At 43.0% G+C, this 20479-nt stretch overlaps 1 protein-coding gene and 1 long non-coding RNA gene across 6 annotated transcripts in view; one reads left to right on the top strand and one right to left on the bottom strand.

Annotated features, from left to right (window-relative positions):
* Positions 1 to 20479, top strand: part of NFASC (neurofascin) — a 175435-nt gene that overhangs the window by 149529 nt on the left and 5427 nt on the right. For 4 of the 5 annotated variants that reach the window (XM_045015419.1, XM_045015421.1, XM_045015420.1 and 1 more), the window contains 2 exons: positions 15008 to 15139; positions 16756 to 16822. In XM_045015419.1, coding sequence (XP_044871354.1) covers positions 15008 to 15139; positions 16756 to 16822 — 199 coding nt within the window. Of the gene's footprint in view, positions 1 to 1293; positions 1453 to 5212; positions 5330 to 7912; positions 8069 to 15007; positions 15140 to 16755; positions 16823 to 20479 lie in introns of all 5 variants that reach the window. The other variant, XM_045015423.1, reaches the window with a different exon arrangement.
* Positions 1 to 20479, bottom strand: part of LOC123369631 — a 108697-nt gene that overhangs the window by 44482 nt on the left and 43736 nt on the right. The window lies entirely within an intron of this gene.

A 20479-nucleotide genomic window follows, 5' to 3' on the forward strand; every position in this document is an offset into this window, starting at 1 on the left:
CATTCAAATCTTTTGAGGATTAGGGTCCTTATTTATCAAAAGTGTGTAGACAAATCCAAAAAGTGAAAGTCCTTAAATACCGTAACTCAGCCTGTGGTGTCAAGCACAGAAAAAACCACCAGTTTCCACCTACTGGACCATCCGTCGATAGGGTTCAGTATTCTTTAGATTTGCATCACAACCATTGAGGTACTAGGCGAGAAAGGGGTGTATCCTTCCTTGCAGGATGTGTGCATTATATATGTCTAGATCCCCCTTTCTTGTCTGAAATACAGCATAAGGGGGATCTGGATGGAGTGAGGGGAAAATGGGCTTATAGAAAACCTAGACTATGCAAGCCTCAGCTTAAATAAATAAATAGAAAAGGCAGGTGAGGGGAAGCAAAACTGAAGCCATCCCCCACCCGATTAAAACAGAAAGCTGCATCCCCGTCCTACGTATGCCTCTTCAGTGCCAACAGGCTCCAGCATCTTTAAGATGAGGTAGAATGGAAACAGTTAAAGTGTCTGTTGGCAGAATGCTGTCAGCTCAGAAATGCCGTTGGTCTAGTTCAGGGGTGGGCTACGATAACTGAATTTTGCTTTGCCTCGTCTGCGACAAACTGGATTATTATATTTTGTTAAGCGTTAAATCTTATTTAAAGGGGACTTGACTGCTCTGAGCTAACATCTCTTCTCAGTTACACTGGGTGTAAAGTGGGGAGGAGAAACTGGCCCTTCTGTTCATCTTCCAAGAGAACATAAGTAGGTCACCTTTTTTTTTTCCCCCTCATTCCAATGATGCCAGTTCTTGCTGTTTAAATCCAAAAGGGGTAGAGGTGGTGGTAGGGATTTAAGGCAGAGCAGCCGAAAAGAGAGGCAAGTTGTTAAGCCATGGGAAAGGGAATAAAACCAACAGTCAGCCCAGAACAACACTGGGGGCTATTTGTTTGGGGCCTGAGCTCACCCACTTCCTGCTGCTTTTCACGTGTTTGTTCTCACTCACCTACGGAATTTTTTGCGTGTCCCTTTATCCAAGAGATTCCAGGCACCCCCACACACCCGCCTCTGCTGACGCTGAAGTGCATGACTGTCGCTAAAAATGTGCACATGGAAAGAAAATGAAAACTAAGCTTCATTCTCTCATTTCAGATGGTTCGGTTTGTTCCCCCTCTCCCACCAACTCCTATTTTTCTCTGTGTCGTGCCGCGCCACTCTGCTTTCTCTCTTGTGCGTGAATTTAGCCGTTGGGGATGGCAAGAGTTAAGGATATAACCTCTTCTAAAACTGCAGTTTTTACATTTCCCTCTCCCAGCTGTAACCTCGTTGCCTACAACTACAGTCAGTCTAACGAGCACTACAACCATCGCCACAACCACCACCACCACCACAGCTGCCACAACCACTACAACCGTCGCCAGCACTACAACCACTACGGAGAGTGCTCCGACAGCCACCACTAAGCAGGACTTTGGTACTACACTTTCCTATTTCCTCTAGCCCACCTAACTGTAGCTGGGCTTTTCACCTATTTCATGTCCATACTCAGGTTTAAACAACAAGCCAAGGATGGAATTTAACCCAACAAGTGAAGGACTTCTTAGTGCTTTGGGGATGGCTTAGCAAGAAATCGGAGGGAATGGGACCTAGGGGTCAAAGCACAGGATTAATTTACGGGCGTTTGGGTTCTAATCCAACTCACTGTACCTCAGTTTCTCCATCTTTACAATGGGGATATCATCACCCTCCCAGGAGTGGTGTGATTTTAATTAACAAATGCAAAACATTTGAAATAATTAGGTGGCAGACAATACAGAAGGTCACAAAGTATTATTAAATCTTCTATTACCATCTCAGAAAAGGGATTCTATTATTATTATAATAATAAAGAATTCCACTTCAAGTCAAGCACAGCAACTGAGGTAGTAGACCCGTTATTGTGCATGGGATTCTTTTGGTTTATGCTTACCACTCTCTTTGTAGTACCATCTAGATATATAGCCCATGGGAAATTTGGGGAAGTATTTAAAATTGCAAGATGCAGACAAGTTCCATCTTTGGGCCAGGATCAATTTATCATGTGTGTCTGCTGGGAGGACTACATCCTGCATTTACATGGGGATGGTCTCTCTAATGTAACAGGATTCTAAATATCCTTAATCTATTGACAGGGAAAATGGAGAGAGGTCTCTGTTGCTTTTTAAAAAAAGAAATTACAGTAATTGCATCTCTGGTAAATAGACTGGTACTTACGGATAAATCACTACATTATCGTTTGTATTCACTAATCTAAAAAGTGCACTAAGCTTGTGGCAGAAGCTAATACAATCAAAATAGTTCATAGTTAATACTCAGCTCCTGTAGACAACTGTACAGATAAGAATCACATGTGTATGTTGTTGTTCTTCATAGAGGAAAAAACTTCACACTGATTAGTAATGAAAATAAAGAGGATTCTTTATTGGGGCTGCTAGATGCAGACAGAACCTATGCTTCTCTCTAGCTCCTAGAGTAGCTAAATGCCTTGTCTACATGATAAAGTTACACCAGTTTAACTCAAGATGTTAAACCAATGCAAACCCCGGTCTATTCACCCACATATCAGTTGCGCTGAAATTGATTAGGAACATGTTTAAGCTAAACTGCAATAAGCTACTCAAACTGAAGAAAGAACATTCATAAGGGGTTTGGACTGGTTTAACCAGATCAATTTATACACCAATTTAAGTTGAAGAGATGCAACTTTCTCATGCAGACCTCTTATTCCTTGGCCAAAGCCCCAAAGAGACTCTTCTGCCTAGTGTTGCTACACAGGATTTCCACAACTAAGCAGCATAAAAGGATCTGCTACCAGAAAGGTCCCAGACAAATTACTACGTGAGAAATGTTCTCAGTAATTGAAAATAGGCAGTATCGCAGAAGCAGTATGTACTACCACAATACAGAAAAGGTGACACTGAAAAAGACTCATAGCAACACAACAAGCTAAAGAAATCAGCAGTGTTCATCTCAAACCATGCACCAGAACATAAGCATATTAATGCAGTTGGCTCAACTAATTTTATTACCAGTGCTGTGACAAAATAATGCAACGTTTTTTAAGAGGAGGGAAACAAATTCTGGGCCATCATCTCATGATTTGAAAGTATGTGGTTTTTGTTAGGTGTCCACAAAATGACCAAATCAGCATTTTTGCAAGTTTTTGTTTTGTTTTGTTTTAAGTGAATCGATTTTTAGCTTAAATGAATTTTGAATTATGAAATTCAAAACTGGAGAACATTTTAAGCTGTATGCTCAGAATGCAAACCATTTTAAAGTGAAAAATTGTGAAAATGGGCCATTATCGCCAACTCAGCATGAAATGCAAAAACTTCACATTTTAAAAAAAAATTTTAAGCCTTTTACAACACTCTTCTGCTTCTGGGAAGTCATTCAATAAGACAAATGGGGTCCCATATGCTCCAGCATCAGTACAAGAACACACCCACACAACGATCCTTGAAGCCTTAACAATCCTCTCCTATGCTGCCCCAATAACCTCACTGGTTACTGATGCCCTGGTTGAATTTATCTCACTATGTAGCAATCAATAGAAACTGCTGTGTTCTGAAACAGGAACATGTTGAAAAACTGTTCTCTCATTTGGCTCCATCCTCTTATTCCTTGGCCAAAGCCCCAAATTTTACTTGCTATGCTCCCAAAATTGTCAGTCCCAACTGTTCAAAAATCTTGTGAGAGACTCCCCCCACCCACACCTCAAATCATGAGGTTTTTATTTAAATAATAAATTTGGGGATTTTTTTTGTTTGCCTTTTTGGTTTTGGAACCTTTAGGCTGCACTCAGTGCACGTTTTCAAGCTTTTCTTGGCAACAAGAAGGGTAAGAAACTCACTTGCAATCACCAGAGTACAGCAGCTGGGCTGGCTTTAAAAAAACAAACAAAAAAACCCAATAAATGATAAAATGATGGGAGTTAGCAACACTATGCAGCATTGTAACAGCTATGACAGCATATCATTTGAACCCCAACGTTGCAAAAACACTGATGTACACGAGTAGTCTCATTGACTTCCATGGGTCTGGACACCCACATGCATAAAGCTAACCACATGTATGAGTCTTCACAGACTTGGGGCCTTGATTGTGATTTCCTGGGGCAGGGTTTCTGCAGCAGTCTCTAGTTACTCCATTTGTCATGGCTGCACATTGTGCATCCAATGGGATCGCATGGCCCTGAAGAATCAGATAAAGAGATGCCCTTTTGCAATCCGTTTATATTATGGAAAAATCTTCCATTTTTTAAGAATGACATTTTTTCTGCTGAGTACAGGAATGGAGTCAGAAATCACTAGCATTTACTTTGCTACACCAAAGTCTGTGCAACTGTGTCATGTAAACATCACAATGTAATTTCTTCTATGGGCTAGTCTACACTGGCAATGGCAGTGCTTTAATGTAGCTTGTGTGGTCACGGCAGAGCGCTGGGAGAGTAAAAAAGTACCTCCATGAAGGGCATAGCTCCCAGCGCTGGGAGGTGCACTGTCTACACCGGCGCTTTACGGCGCTGAAACTTGTTGTGCTCGGGGGGAGGGGGTGTTTTTTCACACCCGACAAGCCCTAAGTCACTTTGCAGGTGCAAGCTACAGTAACTGGCTCTACTTTAATATAAAGAGGTATTTACTCACTCTCCAAAGTAATATTGACATTGCTCAACTTGAAGTCACTTGTGTTTTTGCTAGGAACAGCTTGATTGCATTATCCAACATGTAGTTTGCAGATTATTAACATGGAAATGTTCTTTCCCAGTCCCTCCTCTAGATTGTGGTAGTGAGCGCGTGCTTCTCTCACCTTGGGTTAGGCACTCTTTTAGCTAGACCATAGTAGTTATGATACAGCCATTAGTCTATCAATAGTGTAAGGCAAAGCCTCTCTGAATGTAAGAACTGAGTTACCTAAATACACAAGCTGTGATGCACTCTTGAGTTTAAACTCACCCATAAGGCTGAAGGGTCAGAGTTAAGAACCTGCCAGGTTCTGAATTTGCCAATGAATAAAACATGCCTTAAGCACTGTAGCATACTTAGCTAGGAGGGAATATCCTCCAACTAATGCAAGGGGCTTTAACTTTTCTAATTCATAATAACTTTGAAATAGTTTGTCAAACCCAGATGTGAGGTTAAGATCCATGTGTGTATAATCCAAAGTACTAACTCCTGTTCTAACCTGTTCACCAGCCACGAATGGATCATCCATATGGAACGTAAAAGCTTTCACTAACAGTAACTGGGCAAACATCACCTGGAGCCACAATTTTTCTGCTGGAACTGACTTTGTGGTTGAGTATATCACCAGTAAGCATCAGACCGCGTGGAGATACTGCAGAGCTGTTATGCCATGAGAGATCCTGTCAGGTCTCAGGTTTTCAAAGAGCCCCTTTAAGCAAAATTAATTAACTGCAGTGTAGTGAAACCTACTGTCCAGCCTGTTCATGGGCGGAAATATGCAAAGGATTCTCTTTGCCACTAAGAATGCACTGGAATCGTGTGTTTTGCCATTCTTCTAAATGCAATTACCTTCTCCTTTCGTTCTTGCAACGGAGGGTTCAGGTCCGTGCATTCTGAATTAACAGGGCTGCCCATTTGGGAGTTCAAAGGAAGCTGTAAAGGCTGCAGCTTGTCATGAGATTAAGGGCTATAGAGAAAGACCAATCAAATTGGGAACCAATGCTTATGGAGAGGAAAACGAATACTTTCAATAGATAATCTATGGCGCAACAGTCACAAAAAAATGTACCCGCTTTTGAATGAAAAGGGCAGAATCATCTGTGATCAGTAACTCCTGTATAATAGATTTCGTTGTCTCTTAAAATTACAGAGCTCAACCTGGCCTGGAAATTCAAAGCTGGCACCTGTCGTGGTTTTGGTTTGGTTTTTTTAAATATTGCTTGCGTGGTGTAAATAGGCAGATAGTAATGAACACTGTTTGCATCTATTTCCTGAACATTTCATAATGTCTGGTATGAATTTAAACAGGCTGTGATTCTTGACAGTGATCCAACTTTGTTTACAACATTGTTCTAGAGATGAACTCACATGCTACTTAGAATCCCTTCGATTGCCGGACAGTCCCTGTTCCCTCTGTAAGGCTTCCACACCTTTAATTACTAGGCAAAGCCATATTTGCAACTCTCAGCACTGATTTAAGGAAATTAGTTTTTCTTCTTCCCTTCTGCATCATTCCCAGAATTTGAAATACTCATCAGGCTCTCAACTCCCTGAAGCTTGCTCTTAACATAGTAGAATGCAAAGCATTTCTCTGAGCTTCGGATGCTGGTCTCTTCCATCCCTAGTACTCCCTTTCACTGCAGAGAAATCTTAAACACATACAGCTTGTGCCTAACATGAGGCCAGATGAAGAAGTCCCTCCTCAGGACAGGTTCCAATGGAAGTTGTGCCTGAGTAAAGATTTGAGGTTCTGGAATATTCACATCAGATGATGCCTCTCAAATCTCCTTTCAGGAAAACTCCCCAGGAGACCTCTTATTGTTGATCCCCAAAAGGGTCTAAAGATGCTCCTATATCTTGGAAAACTGCACCTATTCAGTTGCCATTTGCAAACCACAGTGGAGTCGAACTGCTCATACACTGTAGTGCTGGTTTCCATTTAATTCTTTCAGATTCCCTCGCCACTGGAGCAACCATACCCCTTCTGTCTTTGGTCAGAAGGTGCTCAAAGAGCTTTCCTGCCTCTTCATACTAGTGCCAGGCATCTAACACAAAGACTGAAAATTGTCACCTCCCACTGTCTTGGCTACAGCATATACCACAAGCACCCCTAGAGGGAAGGGCTGTCTGAGTTTGGGCTATCAGACTTTCACCGATCTGTTCATTCTGTGCTAACACAGTCTCACCTACCCGTTTAAATCGCCTGCACCCTGATATGTTTCAAGCCAAGGCTACAGTGTGGTATTTGCCAGGCAGCCAACAGGCTTTACAGGCTTTTCCGTAATTCCTGCCTCAATTTAAACTGGACACGAGTGCTGAGACTCCATGTAGCATTCCCCTTCCCCTGCTAGACCACCACAGCGGTAGGCATTTACTCATTTGTGATACAGGTTGTCCCAATTTTCTGTAAGCCCCAAGCAAAAAAATACGCTTTTCTCTGCTGAGTGCTGCAGATTTTATTTAAAGGTATAAAATATGCCCCACACATGGTCCCAGGTTCAATCCTTGTGTATGGCCGGAATTGGGTTTATTATACATGCACTAAGGACTATCAGCAGCACAAGACCCTGCCCATTTGAGCTGAAGGAGCAGCTTCCCAACCTGCAGGAGGATCTATGTGGGTCCACCACTAGCAGGGACACAATCATGCACATCCGAGCCAGTCTTTCAAAATGCTTACAATCATCAGCGATTCCTTAACCAACACGAATAGATGTAGATTTCCATCCTGCAAATAAAACTGGTGGGAAGATCCTGCTATCAACCCCTTCTTCTCAAAGGCCTCTAACCCCATGCCCTGTAAGTCGGCAGACTGGCTTTATCAGATCAGCAGGGGTAGATGAATTCCAGACCCCTCCTCTGTGAATACACTGCTCTGATTCCCCCAGGCACCCAAACCTAAAGACTGATTAGCAAAAGAGCTCCACCAGGTTCTAACAATAGAGAGAGGTCTCCTGGGTGTTTACGAAGGCATTTTCAATGCAACAAACGGAGGTGCTATTAAAGCACTGTCATTTACCTGTATCACTGCATTTTCTATATTCCCAAATGGGCAGTAATCACAGACACTGAGGACATTAAGATGTTATGGCCCCGGTCCATCAAATTATATTATTTCTGCTCAACAGAGAGGTGTAGCATAATGCAGTCGGCACGAATATGTCTGAGCTTCCTGCCACCTGATTTTGATGCGAGGTTTCTGTTTCTCAGGTAACAATACAGTGAGATCTATCCCTGTTAAAGCTCAGACCCCTTCCTCTGTGCAGCTGGCTGACCTGACCCCGGGGATGACGTACCAGTTGTGGGTTTTTCCCAAATGGTCTAGCCCCAGCGAAAACTCTTACATAACCTTTACGACAAGCTCAGGTGAGACGGGTTCCAGCCCCACTGTGTGACGCCTTTCCAAGACATTTCATTCCATCCTGAGCTTTGCCACTTGTGTGCTGTATCTTCTTGCTGGGGAGGTTTGGCCATGACCATGCATGGAGCAAATTTCATTCACTCCACCGACATTGTGCCCTCTCTGCCCTTATTATAGCCCTAGCTCAAGAAGCAGTAACATTTCCAAGGTCAGATAATGTTGTCTCAACTGCAAGTTATGAAAACCAAAAACCCTGGTGCGGCCAATAATGTAACAAGCTCCATTTGAAACAAGGAATCCTACAATAAGGGTAGAGATCATGCACTTGTCACGCAGCTATGCTTAAAACATTAAGACAGACTCCTGCAAAGGATCCTGCTTGTTACTGTAGGCTCTGTGTTTGCATTTTCACTTGCGTGCTGCTTCTTGTGGTGGTGGTGGTTGTTCTGGCACAGCAAAGCGTCTGTGTCTTTCTATCTGGGTTATTGCAGTAATGGTTGTTCATACGTTCACGACAAGATATGGATGAGGAATAATGCCAGGGGAATGTAATGTTTGTAGAAGGCCCTCAGAGATGGTCACAGAGGGGTATGTGCATAGGACTTTACAGATGTATAAGAAGGCAGCTATAGTACTCCAGGAACGACATGTTCAATTGCATGAGCAATTTTTCGGGTTTATCACCTGACTGCATTTTATAGAATGTTAAGTATGGGCTTGATACATAGCCCACTGAAGCCAATGGAAAGACACCTATTGACTTCCATGGTTGTTGGATCAGGCCTCGTTTATTTAAAACCTCTGCGTTGTTATTCCATGAGTTTTGGTAGAGTCAAAATAGGGAGAACATGGTCAGCCATGGATTTTGTGGCAGGCACCTCTCTGTGATGCCTGTTGAAATTTGGCCCTAAATATTTATTTGAAAAACAAACAATAACCAACCTTTATGTAGGACCTTGAAAGCAAAATATAGAGCTCTACAATCTCTCTTTAAGTAGGAAACCCTGAAACAAATTCTATTTGCACTTACATCATGCAGTGCTCCAGACAGAGATGGGGAGGAGAACTTGGCCTTTCTGAATCTTATTTGTGAGGTTCAAAGTATTGGTGTCCTTAACTATATTGAGTTATCCTTATACCATAAGATGCTAACATAACATGTGACAGATGGAAAATGCTAATATTCGTGCAGCATCTATAACAATGCACAACTCTGAAAATACTAGCAAGTATATGGTACCTTGGAAGTACAGCCTGATCTTGCCTGGGAACTGACTCAGTCTGATCTGCCTCTTTCATCTCTAACCACTATCATCCTGTGAAAAATGGTGAAACCCATACCACAATGTTCCTCTTATCACCATCTTTGTAAAGAATCCTTTAAGGACAGCCATGGGGGGAGGAGGGTTAGTTTGACTTGGGTTTTTCCTATTTCTATTCTACTTTAGATTATGTGGTGCATGGAGTACGGGTGTTCCTAGATAGGGTCATTTTTGTGGCTATGCTTTTAGAACTGGAACCTCAAATCCAAAAAATCCTAATTTTGAGCATTTTGGCTTCAAGTCCCTAAATCTGAGCTTGCCCCTACAGTTTTGGGTTTTGTTTGGATCCAGAACTGAAAGGAGGCTATTTTCCAGTTCAGATGTGGCCTGAAAGGTTTCCAGAACACCTCCAGTCGCCACACCTTAGCCTTGATTTTGTCTCTTAATTCTGAATCCCAAACCTAATCCAGATCCCAACACTCTCTCCTTCGCCCCCTCTCTGTTTCTATAAGATGTCCCTATTGTCTTCTTTGTGAATAGCTGTAAGTTGCCAATTTTAGATAGACATCTCTCTTTTCCTGCCTGCCTCGTTACCCCTTCTTGCGGGGCTCTCATGCATAGGAACTAAAAGGGAAATCAAGGTCCAGGGAATCCCAAAAGCAAGTAGTTTGCTTGATTTTGATATACACTATACATTTATTTTTGTTATTCCAAAGTCCACATTTTCTATATTTGAAGGGCTCCTTATTATATTGGCATTAAAATTCAAGGATTCACCGTCTTTATTCCTCTGATAAAGTCCAGATGACTACCCTAGCCCTATCACCATGGGATCCACAAAGCTATCAATCGTTTATGCATGCATGCATGCTGCAGTTTCATTTTTATCCTGGCTGGATGCTATTGACTTGAGGGTTGACAGCCCACTGCCCCATCATGTGCCATCATTAATGTTTTATGACAAGAAAGCACTGTCCATTTTTTTTGGTTATGTTTTGCAAATATCTATTCTAGAGGTTGCTGCTTATTTATCTGCATTCAAATTGAAATAGCCCACCTGCACCGCGGCTGCAGTATACTGCACTCTGACTTCTCTGCCGACGCTATTGAGCTTTTGGTTAATCAGAACAGTGCTTTCCAGTTGTAAGTGATGCTTAACTACAAATGTAGCTTGATTTAAAAAGAAGGGGGGGTTCCTTTTTTCACCCCTTAAAAACGTGGGAAGGAGGATGCAAGTTTCACAAAATGTACCAGTTACATTGGTACCTAGAAACCAACAGTGTATAAAAATCAAACTAGCACTGGATACATATTTTTGCTGCATGTCTGTGTACGTGCAGTATTTTATCTCTCTCTCTATACCTCTCTATATAAATATGTATGCGTGCGTACGTATGAACCCACACACACACACACCACTGTCTACAAAAATGATCAAATACGATAGCTTACAGTACGGTTAGTACAACATGTGGGAACATTACCATACAATAAACGTAGTATTTTTCATACAGTATAATTATAGGCTGAGATTTTCAAGACCACTTAAAGGGCTTGGATGCTCAATCCCTGTTGATTTTAATGAGAATTGGTTTCCTGGTTCTGGGCAGCTTTGAAAATCCTACCCACAGTTAACCCCACATGCAAATTTTTGAAGCAAATTAGCTGTCATACAAGCAACAGTACAGTGAAGCCAACTCTAAAGACCACCTACAACATGAAGCACAGTGTCGTGAGCTACCTCTTTAAACCCAGTCCAAGATTCAGCCTTCAGAGAAACGGCACGTGAGTTTTGCTAATCGCCCGGTCAATGGTTTATGACCGATTTCGCTGTCAGTTCATAAACTTGTCATTTTTAGTCAAAGCGTGTTTTGAATCACAGTTTATAATTAATTCAGGAAATCCAAAGTCAGCGCAACGGTGTTTCAAATTGATGCCTGTTGGATTACCCGGCGTCTTTCTTTTATTTAGCTAAATTGCTGGCCTTGCATAAAGGCAGATCAAAACATCCTGTCAAATTACAGCCACCCACCAATTCCCTTTTTTTCAAAACGCTGTGATCTGTCACTCTGTTTACACTAAATACAGGTTTGCTGTAGGTGTAATTTTGGCATCACATGATTTTTTGGGGGGCGGGGATGGCAATTATAAGCCTACTTTGACAGTAGCCCAGTTCCACTATCCTAGTGAGAGACCCTCCTGTTACAGTCTGTTTAAAACACTCCCTGCGGTGGCAAATCTGGCCTCATTCCACACAGTGGCATGATGCTTTTCTTTCAGGCGGTTTTTGCTTTCAGTTAAGAACCACTCCATTTCTCAGCATTGTTTCCCTATAGAAATCCCATCCTGTTAGCATTGCTAATACAATTTCCTTTCATTTCAAAGCTCTCCAGTATAATTTTACTTCCCCCACCTCCACCACGAACATTGTTACTCTAATTCAATTCTCAACTCCATTGAATTATCTCACACCTTTCATTATAAAAACATGCATTTTTAAAGAGGGTTCAGCTCCCAGAGTAGAAAAGGGGCATGCACAGAGTACCACCTGACAGTGTTAAAGGGGGAAATATTTAAGTTGGCAGCTGACTCCCATTGAAAGTCAATGAGAACTGGACACCTAAAGACAGACCTACGCTACAGAAGGTTTGCCAATACCGCTACACCAGCAAACCCTCCTAGTGAAGATGCAGCTTCTACTGACAAAAATGTGCTATTTCCGGTATATCTTAAACCAGTTTCCCAACTGAAATCAGCTATACCAGAAAAGGTCTTTTATGTTGGTATAACTGTGTCTACAGTAGGGTTTTGGCAGTATAATAATGTTGCTTTTTTTTAAAAAAGCAGCCGGCTCAACCAACACTACCATACCAGCTAAAGTTTCTAGGGTACAGCTGGCCTGACTCCCTTTTGTGCCACAGAAAATCTCCTCCTAAAAATCTTGGGCCATCTAGCATAAATCGGTAATAGAGCTATGCCAATTCACCTTGCAAGGTTCTAACTCCATTTTCATTAGTAAAAACTCTCCCCGCACACCCTTTTTCCCCACTTGAACTAGCCTAATTTTTGTAGCAATTTCGCTGGAAACATCCACTCACTAACATCAGGGTTTCAATTTGATCAGGGTTCAATTTTTAGGGAAAGCATGAATTGTCATAGCAAAAAAAAGATATGGAACAGTTGTGTTTAAAGGTATGGAACGCTGGAATGTTTAAAATTAAACCCATTTTTGACAGTGTTGACCAGTATATCATGGCTCTTTTAGATAGGCTTTTATGTGCAGGTTTCAGAGTGTATTTTTATGGTGTTACTTTGCATAGTATCTCTAAAAACATCATGTTACCATATTTGAGTACAATCCAAAAATGATCAGTTTTGGGAATGTATTAAGATGGAATTGAAGTCTGATTCTGTGACTTTTGCTCGTATGAGTAGTCCCATGGACTTCAACTGGAACACCGATGCAAGCAAGATTTGCAGAACCTAATCAGGGATCATCCTAAGAGAGCTTCCCAACAGAACATGCTTTTCCCCACATTGTTCATATTCTGTATCTTCATCTAAAATAGCTGATATAACATCAGCACTATTTGGCAGAGCAAGTCCTCAGTGACCTCTTGTCATGAAAGAATTGGGTGATTCTAAAATGTGGGTAACTTCAAAGTTCTCAGGCATTATTTGCTGCTGACATTCTGAATAAGGACATTAGATGTGGTTTGCCACTGCATGCACACAGTTCTCATTCACCTTACTTTGAATTGCATGCATGCAAGTTGAAATAAACCCAAAGGGAAAATATCCTTCCCACCCCTCCTGACTTGAAAGCCATGGCATCTGATTTTGCAGTCCTTTGGGGAATTTTGGCCTGAGTAAAAAATTGCAGGATAGGGCCCACATACACTCAGTGCAATGGTGCTTTTGCCTAACTGCATGAAGGTTGGTCCAAAGTAGGGTTGATTAAGGGTCTAACTGTATGAGTGTGTTTCACTGCTTACGATGATCTGTGCCTATGGAAGATGGGACTGAGCACTAGATAAACTGGGTGGCTGACTGGCTCTGAGCCCTTGTTCACATTAGAATTTGATATTGTTTACCTACCTAGGTGATAAACAAATGTAGCATATTAAGGATTCTGGTACTGCTTCCTCATAGCCAATGTCAGATGAACAAAAAACAAAACCTATCTAGTTGAGGTTGTTTTCTTTATCACAAGCGAATTAACAGAGGGCATTCGCTATCTTAGTCCTGTCAGAACGAACCCTAGCAAATTCTGGCTCAGATTTTTGATCCCATCGGAGTCAGACCCTAGAAGTCCCCCATCTCTCTTGCCATGAATATCTATATTTGCACTGCACTCTGGTTGTGTTTAGCCCGCTGATGCACTGAAGGTTATTCTCTGCTCTGTTTTGCCAAATACCAGGTGCATGTTGATTAGGAGAGCCAGGAAATAGCAGTGAGTTGCTATTTATAGGCTAGAACTTTGATTGTCCTACTGTGTAGGAGCTGCCAATAACCACTGCCTGAACGCTGTAGGAGGCGGCTCAGGGCTTGGAGTTAAGTGTTGGGATACTTTTCCTTGCTTAATATTCAATTCTGATGGATGGCCTTGTCGTATGAAATAAACTGTGTAATACAGAGCCCCCTCCAGTGAGGAGACATACCATCTTTCAGGGCTCTAGGGCCAAGACTCCTCTTCTTGGAACCCAAGGATGGCTCATCAAGGGTCTGCCATCAGGGATCTCCACTAGGAAATCTGCCTAGGAAAATTCTCAGGTGCCAGATATAGCTCCCTGACCTCCCCACTGGCCTGGACAGGGTCAACACCCTGTCCAGCACCCATTGTGGCAACGCCTGGTCACCATGGGTTGGTCACGTTCCCTCACATCAGCGGGGATGGCTCTTTTCAACCCAGGTTGGCAAAGAATTTGACACATTATCAAACAAGGCAGGTTGTACCACCTAGGTCCTGGTCTATACTCAGGCATTGCCCAGAGCGAGCAAAAGTGGTGGAGCTACACCAGAGCTGCCTTCTAAGCAAGGAGTTAAAAGTAGGGGTAGCCTGATTAATGGAAACTCTAGCTTGTCCTAGCTTAAGAACCAGCGCTGGAGCAACTATACCAAGTGTTGACCTGGGGCTATTCCCTAAGAGATTCTCCCCTACTCTGCCACTGCATGCACAGAGCACAGCAGAGTCAGGGAACTTTCTATATTTAGTGCTTTGTTCTAACTGTGTGTCAGGAAAATAAAAGCTTTTAGCTGCTTCTTGGATGAATTTCACACCCCATTTATGGGGGCCGCTTGAAGTATAGCTTTCTGCTTATTTCCCATCACTGTAACTGGATGATCAAATCTGTTACCCAGCTTCTTTTGCCTTTATTTTTAAACACCCTTCATTAGTCATTTTATTTATGTTGGTTGTGATCCTCTGCCATGCACAGCTCCTGCCAGAATTTTGAGTTGACAAAGCGTAAAAAAAAAAAAACATAAAAAACACAGCCCATATTCCCATGTAATCTCAGATACCAAACTGATCAATATATACATACACAATGCAGAAACGTGGTTGTAGAGATGGATCATTTGTGAACTGGGTTTTCCTAGCCACATGGCTCAGTTTTTTAGTTCTCTCTGCTGTTAGACTCTGTCCTTTTTAACTTGTTTTCTTGAAATTCCTCTTACCAGCTTATACCAAGAACCACGTGGACATTGCAACCCAGGGCTGGTTTATTGGGCTGATGTGTGCCATTGCGCTTCTGGTTCTGATTTTGTTGATAGTGTGCTTCATTAAGAGAAGCAGAGGCGGGAAATATCCAGGTAAGAGCAATATCCAGCACTATCTTATTCACGCTGTTGAGTTTAAAGAAACCCGCACACTTTCTGGAGCAAAGTCAGCTTTACTGATCTCAGCCACACTCTTCTGAGTCAAGGGTTTTTATTCCTCCCTGGTATGAGAATTAGTGGTACCAGAAAGAATTTCAGTTAATTAAAGGTGAGGTGAGCGCTCCGTGCTATGCTTGCTACGCAGGAGAAAGGTTGCATAGTTCATTGCTCTTGTTAAGAGTGACCTGACATCTGCTCAACAAATAGACTCCTCTCTCTCTGCAAAAGGATCTCCTTCTGCAAACATCTCATTGAAATCTTCCCAAGGCAGAGACAGGGCTTAGGAGAATTCACCCAATGATGCCCCCTCTATAGCCATTTGAGTGGCTACACCTTGATATCCAAGCATTGTGGTAACGCTCAGTACCCGATTCTGCAAGCCCCTCCGTATGTAGGATTCCTATCCCAGTCAACACAGCCCTGTAACCAGAAAGCTTGCAGGACTGGGCCCCAGGTAAGATACAGGGCAAACATCCTGCAGTTATTTCACAGGAGACAGACAGACATGAGGTCAAAATAATGGCCTGTGTTCTGATCCCAATGCTTATAATTCCTTCCAGGAAAGAGAATAATACTGACCCCTGGGGTTAATGTAGGGCACACTGAGCTGCTCAGACGAAAGGCTACTGTGCATGAAGTACAATAGCCAGCATTTGCCAACAGCTACCCCATAGTAATATTATCAGATCATTACTTCCCCTATACTTAGAATCGGATGTATCTGTTTACTGGGTGGCAACAGCTGGCAAAAGTTGACTCTTTAAATTGCTTCATCTGTACAACACTGGAGCCTCATTAGAAAGAATTAAAACCATGAGCATAATAATTGTATCTCATGCACCACTTTAAACCCACACTTAAGGCTTGATAAAGAAATGGATACAATTGGCACCCTTAAAATCCTAGTGTGTCCCATTCCGGATAAAATCCTTCACAGTATTTGCAACATTCCTCATTCTGGGTCTAATTCGCCTTTGTTACACTCCACTTTTACATGAGTAAAATCAAGGGAGTCTTGCTGGAGTAGCGGTGGCGAATCAGGCGACCTTAACGCAGGAAATAACCGCAAGGAAATACCTTGCCCTACCAGTGGCAAGGTAGATATTGCAGGACAAGATTATAATAGTACCCACTGTAGACACAGGTGAACCCAGGGGTCCCTTTCTGGTGGGGATTGAGTGATACTTCTCTCCACTGACCCCTACAAAGTTATTCTTTGATTTCTAAATAAACCCATCCGAACAGAGTGACAGCTCTTTTGGAGATTAAAAACATGAAATGATTTATAATGACTTTCCTAGTACATTTGCCAAGGGCTCTTGATCAGAGGCATGAGAGCATTGTTTCAATCAGTTTCCATGTCAGTTACCGTCCTCGCTTTGAATTCTCCTCATCCACATTCCTTAGCAAAAAAACAAACCCAAAAACAAACCAAAAAACCCCCCCACACACCCACGAAAGGAGGTCATCCTTGAAACTATGCAGCTAAATTTTTTTAATCTCCCATATTTAACTTAACTTTTGCTTGGTGGTATGCTTGTTTATCACAGTGCGTGAAAAAGTTGAAGTCCTAGATCATGAAGACCACAAAGTAGATGATCCATCATTTGACTACAGGTATGTCTCTACTTGGCATGTGTGTTCAATAAGCCACTTCTATCCCACCACCTGCCCGAATCAAGTCTCACCCCTCTATTCTCCCCCACCCCACATAACTATCACCAAGGCACCACACTGTCTCATGAATTACTTTTCACCTTCCTTTTTCTCCTCCTCCTGTCTCCCACTGTGCAAGATCTCTGCAAAAGGAGACATTCCTGCCTAAATATCCAGAAAAGCAACCAAACTAGAATGTTCTAATAAGGTGTCCTCCTTTCTCCACCCTCTGCATTCTCGAGGCAGAGAATGCTCTGACAACAATCACTTGGGACAAGATCATTCTCCTTGGGAGGAAACTGGCTTCAGACACACACAGTGACACACCAAGAGCCAAAGATCCTCAGACAGTGCCAGGCTGTTACAGCCATTTGACACTCTGTTGCTCAATCTTTTTCTTAGCGTTAGTGCGCTATCTAAAAAAGAGATGTCCAAATGCTTTTTGGATTAGCCCTCAGAGCCTGTAAGAACGCCATAATACATGCAGGGCAACCTGTATGGATTCAGATGCCAGGCCTTACCCTAGAGGATCCCAACAGACTCCACTGAAATACGGCTAACAGACACTACTCCAACAGCTGGGACCTACCCCACATCTTATCAGCCCTTCTCAAACTCAATGGCATCCTTGAAAGAACAGCAGCCAGGTCCCCATCCAGCCACAACAATACTTTAACAAGGGGCTAAATGAGTTTCTGTGGCTGTTTGCGTGTGGTATTGTCTTCATGGCTCCACATCGGTTTCCTCATTGCTTCCAAAGAAAGAAAAGAGGTAAAATTGTCAGCTCTTAAATTTTCTTGCCTTTTACAGTATTAGTAACTGGGATTTACAGCGTGCCTGCTCCTTAGAGTGTCTGTAGCTTGCTTTCACATTATGATTTTCTTTTACTTAAGTAATTGCAGTGAACCTTTCCATATAGGCTTGATTCAAAGCCCACTGCAGTCAATGGGAATCTTTCCCCTGATTTAATGAGTTTTTAGATTAAGCCCTGTGCCATAGCACAATATTCCCAGCATCACTTGATAAACTGAAATACCAGAGATGGGAAGGACCTATTTAAAATGCAGAGCGAGCTATGCTGCTTTAGTATCAAGCTGCACAGGACTGTAGCACCCCAGACAGATATATGAATAAAAGGCAAAATAATTGGATTCTTTTGGACAATCATGTTTGTGTCATTTAGTAGCAAGTTGCTACGGTAATAATGTTCCAGTCCTGGCTGTTTTTCTCAAGAGGATGCCATGTGACCAGAGCTGTTTCGTTTTCTGCATGGCATATGCAAAGATACAGAATGCAAATAAACCCCCAGCAAAAACCCACTTTGGCAGGCCAAATAGAAACTCCTCCTCCAGACTCTCAATCCCGTGCATGTTTGGGCTGTGGATTTAGAGCTCTCATGCCACGGCATTGGAACGTCAATTTGCACTGTTTGCCTAGCCTGTCTTCTGTCGCTGCAGCCACAGTCTGTGCCCCCAATAGCAGAACGTTCATTTTGCAAGAGCAGCCTGCTCTGTGCATGCCTGCACTCTGACGCCAAGCCATCCGTCAAGCAAGCCCTGGTGAGGTTCTGACAAGATAATCACATGGAAGGGACTTGCTTTGTCTATCACCTTTTGCCAGTGCTAAGAAGCCAGCCCAGATGGCTCAGTGGGACATAACAGGACTGGAACACAATATGGTTTATTAGCCTGCAAACAGCCAGAGTGAATTTATTCACTCGGAGAGGCTGTTCTGCTGGTGGGAGATAGTTATTGTGATAAGGGTAAGCTCACCTTGACAGAACAACTTACGAAAGTTAAATGCAATTTATATTAACGACTGTAACTTATTTTCCATGCACTGTGTACAAGTCCAAGGACATCCCTGACCAGGACTTGAGAACAAAGGAGCAACCAGCAACCCCTAGCAGTTCCATTTCAGGTTTCACCCTGGGCCCAGCACACACGGGATGGACTCTGGGAATTTCATCAGTGTTATTGGAACCCTGTGCAGTGCAGACATGATCCAAATAGCTGTACATCTCACTGTTGGGTCTTGGTCATTTAATCTAAATAGCCACTCAGTGACCTGGCACATGTCCTTATAGGTCATTCCCTTAACAACTCACGCTCCTGTTTTTTCTGCATGGGCAGGTGCCCTATGGCACTTTGTGTAAGAGCAGAGGTTTGTCCTGGAGCCTGAGGCCAAAATTTTCCTTATTTCCACCCCCAAGCCAGCTGCATTGCAGGGGTATTTATATAAAGCATTTATGAAACACTGTTGACTCTAGGGCACTGTGGCTATTTAAAATGCTACCACCACCCACAGATGGAAGAGGAAAACCCAGCTCTTAGCTTGGCTTCCATCCTTTAGCAAAAGGAGCAGTTCTGTAGGGCTCCATTTATTGCCCAAGCACCATCCAGGCAGCAGGACATTTGTCAGGACAATGGGAAGGGATCGGAAATGCCTCTTCATTGCTAATATGTGATAGCCCCCACTACATGCTGGGTGCTTTCCAAATGCTTAAGGACAGCCCCTGTTCTGAAGAGCTTGCCATCAAAAGGCAGAGGTCAGAGGGAGGGAAACAAGAGACAACTCAGATGCAGTTTATATATAAAAAACCAACAACATAGTCGGTTGTTTGTTGGGGGGGGGGGTTGCTACCTCAGTGGAGGTATTTTTAAAGGGGGCTGTCTCCTTATAGTGTATCCTAGCAGTCACCTACCTCTCGGTGCTATCAAGGGGTTTAACTGGGGCAGAGGAAGTATTGACTTCGGCTCGGCTCGGCCTTCACTACAAACACTGCTGAAGCACTTCGAGTAGAAACTCACTCCAGCAATGGGAGGGGCTCTCCCATCGCTCGAACTAATCCTCCTCCCGAGAAGCAGTGGGTAGGTCGACAGAAGAATTCTTCCTTCGACTTAGCGCCATCTACACCTGGGGTTAGGTCAACTCAACTCCGCTGCTCAGGGGTGTGGATATTTCACACACCCCGAATGACACAGTTGGGTCAACCTAACTTTTTAGCATAGGCCTGGCCCGCGTTATGTCAGCTTGTGGAAGAAGGTGCCACTCAGCATATGAGCGTCAGAATCTGGCTTTAGATTAACATTGGTGTAAAGTTCTGTGGTGCTTAAATCACAGGCACCTTGGCAGTGTGAAGTATCATTACTAGCACAGTGTTAAGCAGGCAGTGCAGAACCAGACATGACAATACCATCTTCTAGCTGGATTCTCTTCCGGAGAATCAGGCCACAATGTCCCACGGTTACAGAGAAGGCTGCGGGAAACAAGGCCTCCCTTAACCTGACAGAGAGGAAGGTGAACCTGAAGAATTGGTATGAAGTGTGGTTGGCTGATTAAGATTCAGAATGGTTGTGATGTTAGGCTGAAGGAAAGTAACAAATAGAGTTTAAAAGGAGGACAGAATTTGAGCTGACGGGAGTTCATTGGTTTCCCTCCGCACCACCACATAAGCATGTCCGATACACGCTCATCATGCCCTCACATCCATTATGCCCTGTGCATGCTGCTTTCAAATCTCTGCAGCCTGTGATTACGAGATACTGTCGCATCTCTCTATTCCACTGAAAGAGCAATGGTCACCCTGCTCAGAGGCTGAGCTGAGGAGCCTGTTTT

The sequence above is a fragment of the Mauremys mutica genome, chromosome 4 (genome assembly GCF_020497125.1).
Source record: "Mauremys mutica isolate MM-2020 ecotype Southern chromosome 4, ASM2049712v1, whole genome shotgun sequence".
NCBI lineage: Eukaryota > Metazoa > Chordata > Testudines > Geoemydidae > Mauremys > Mauremys mutica.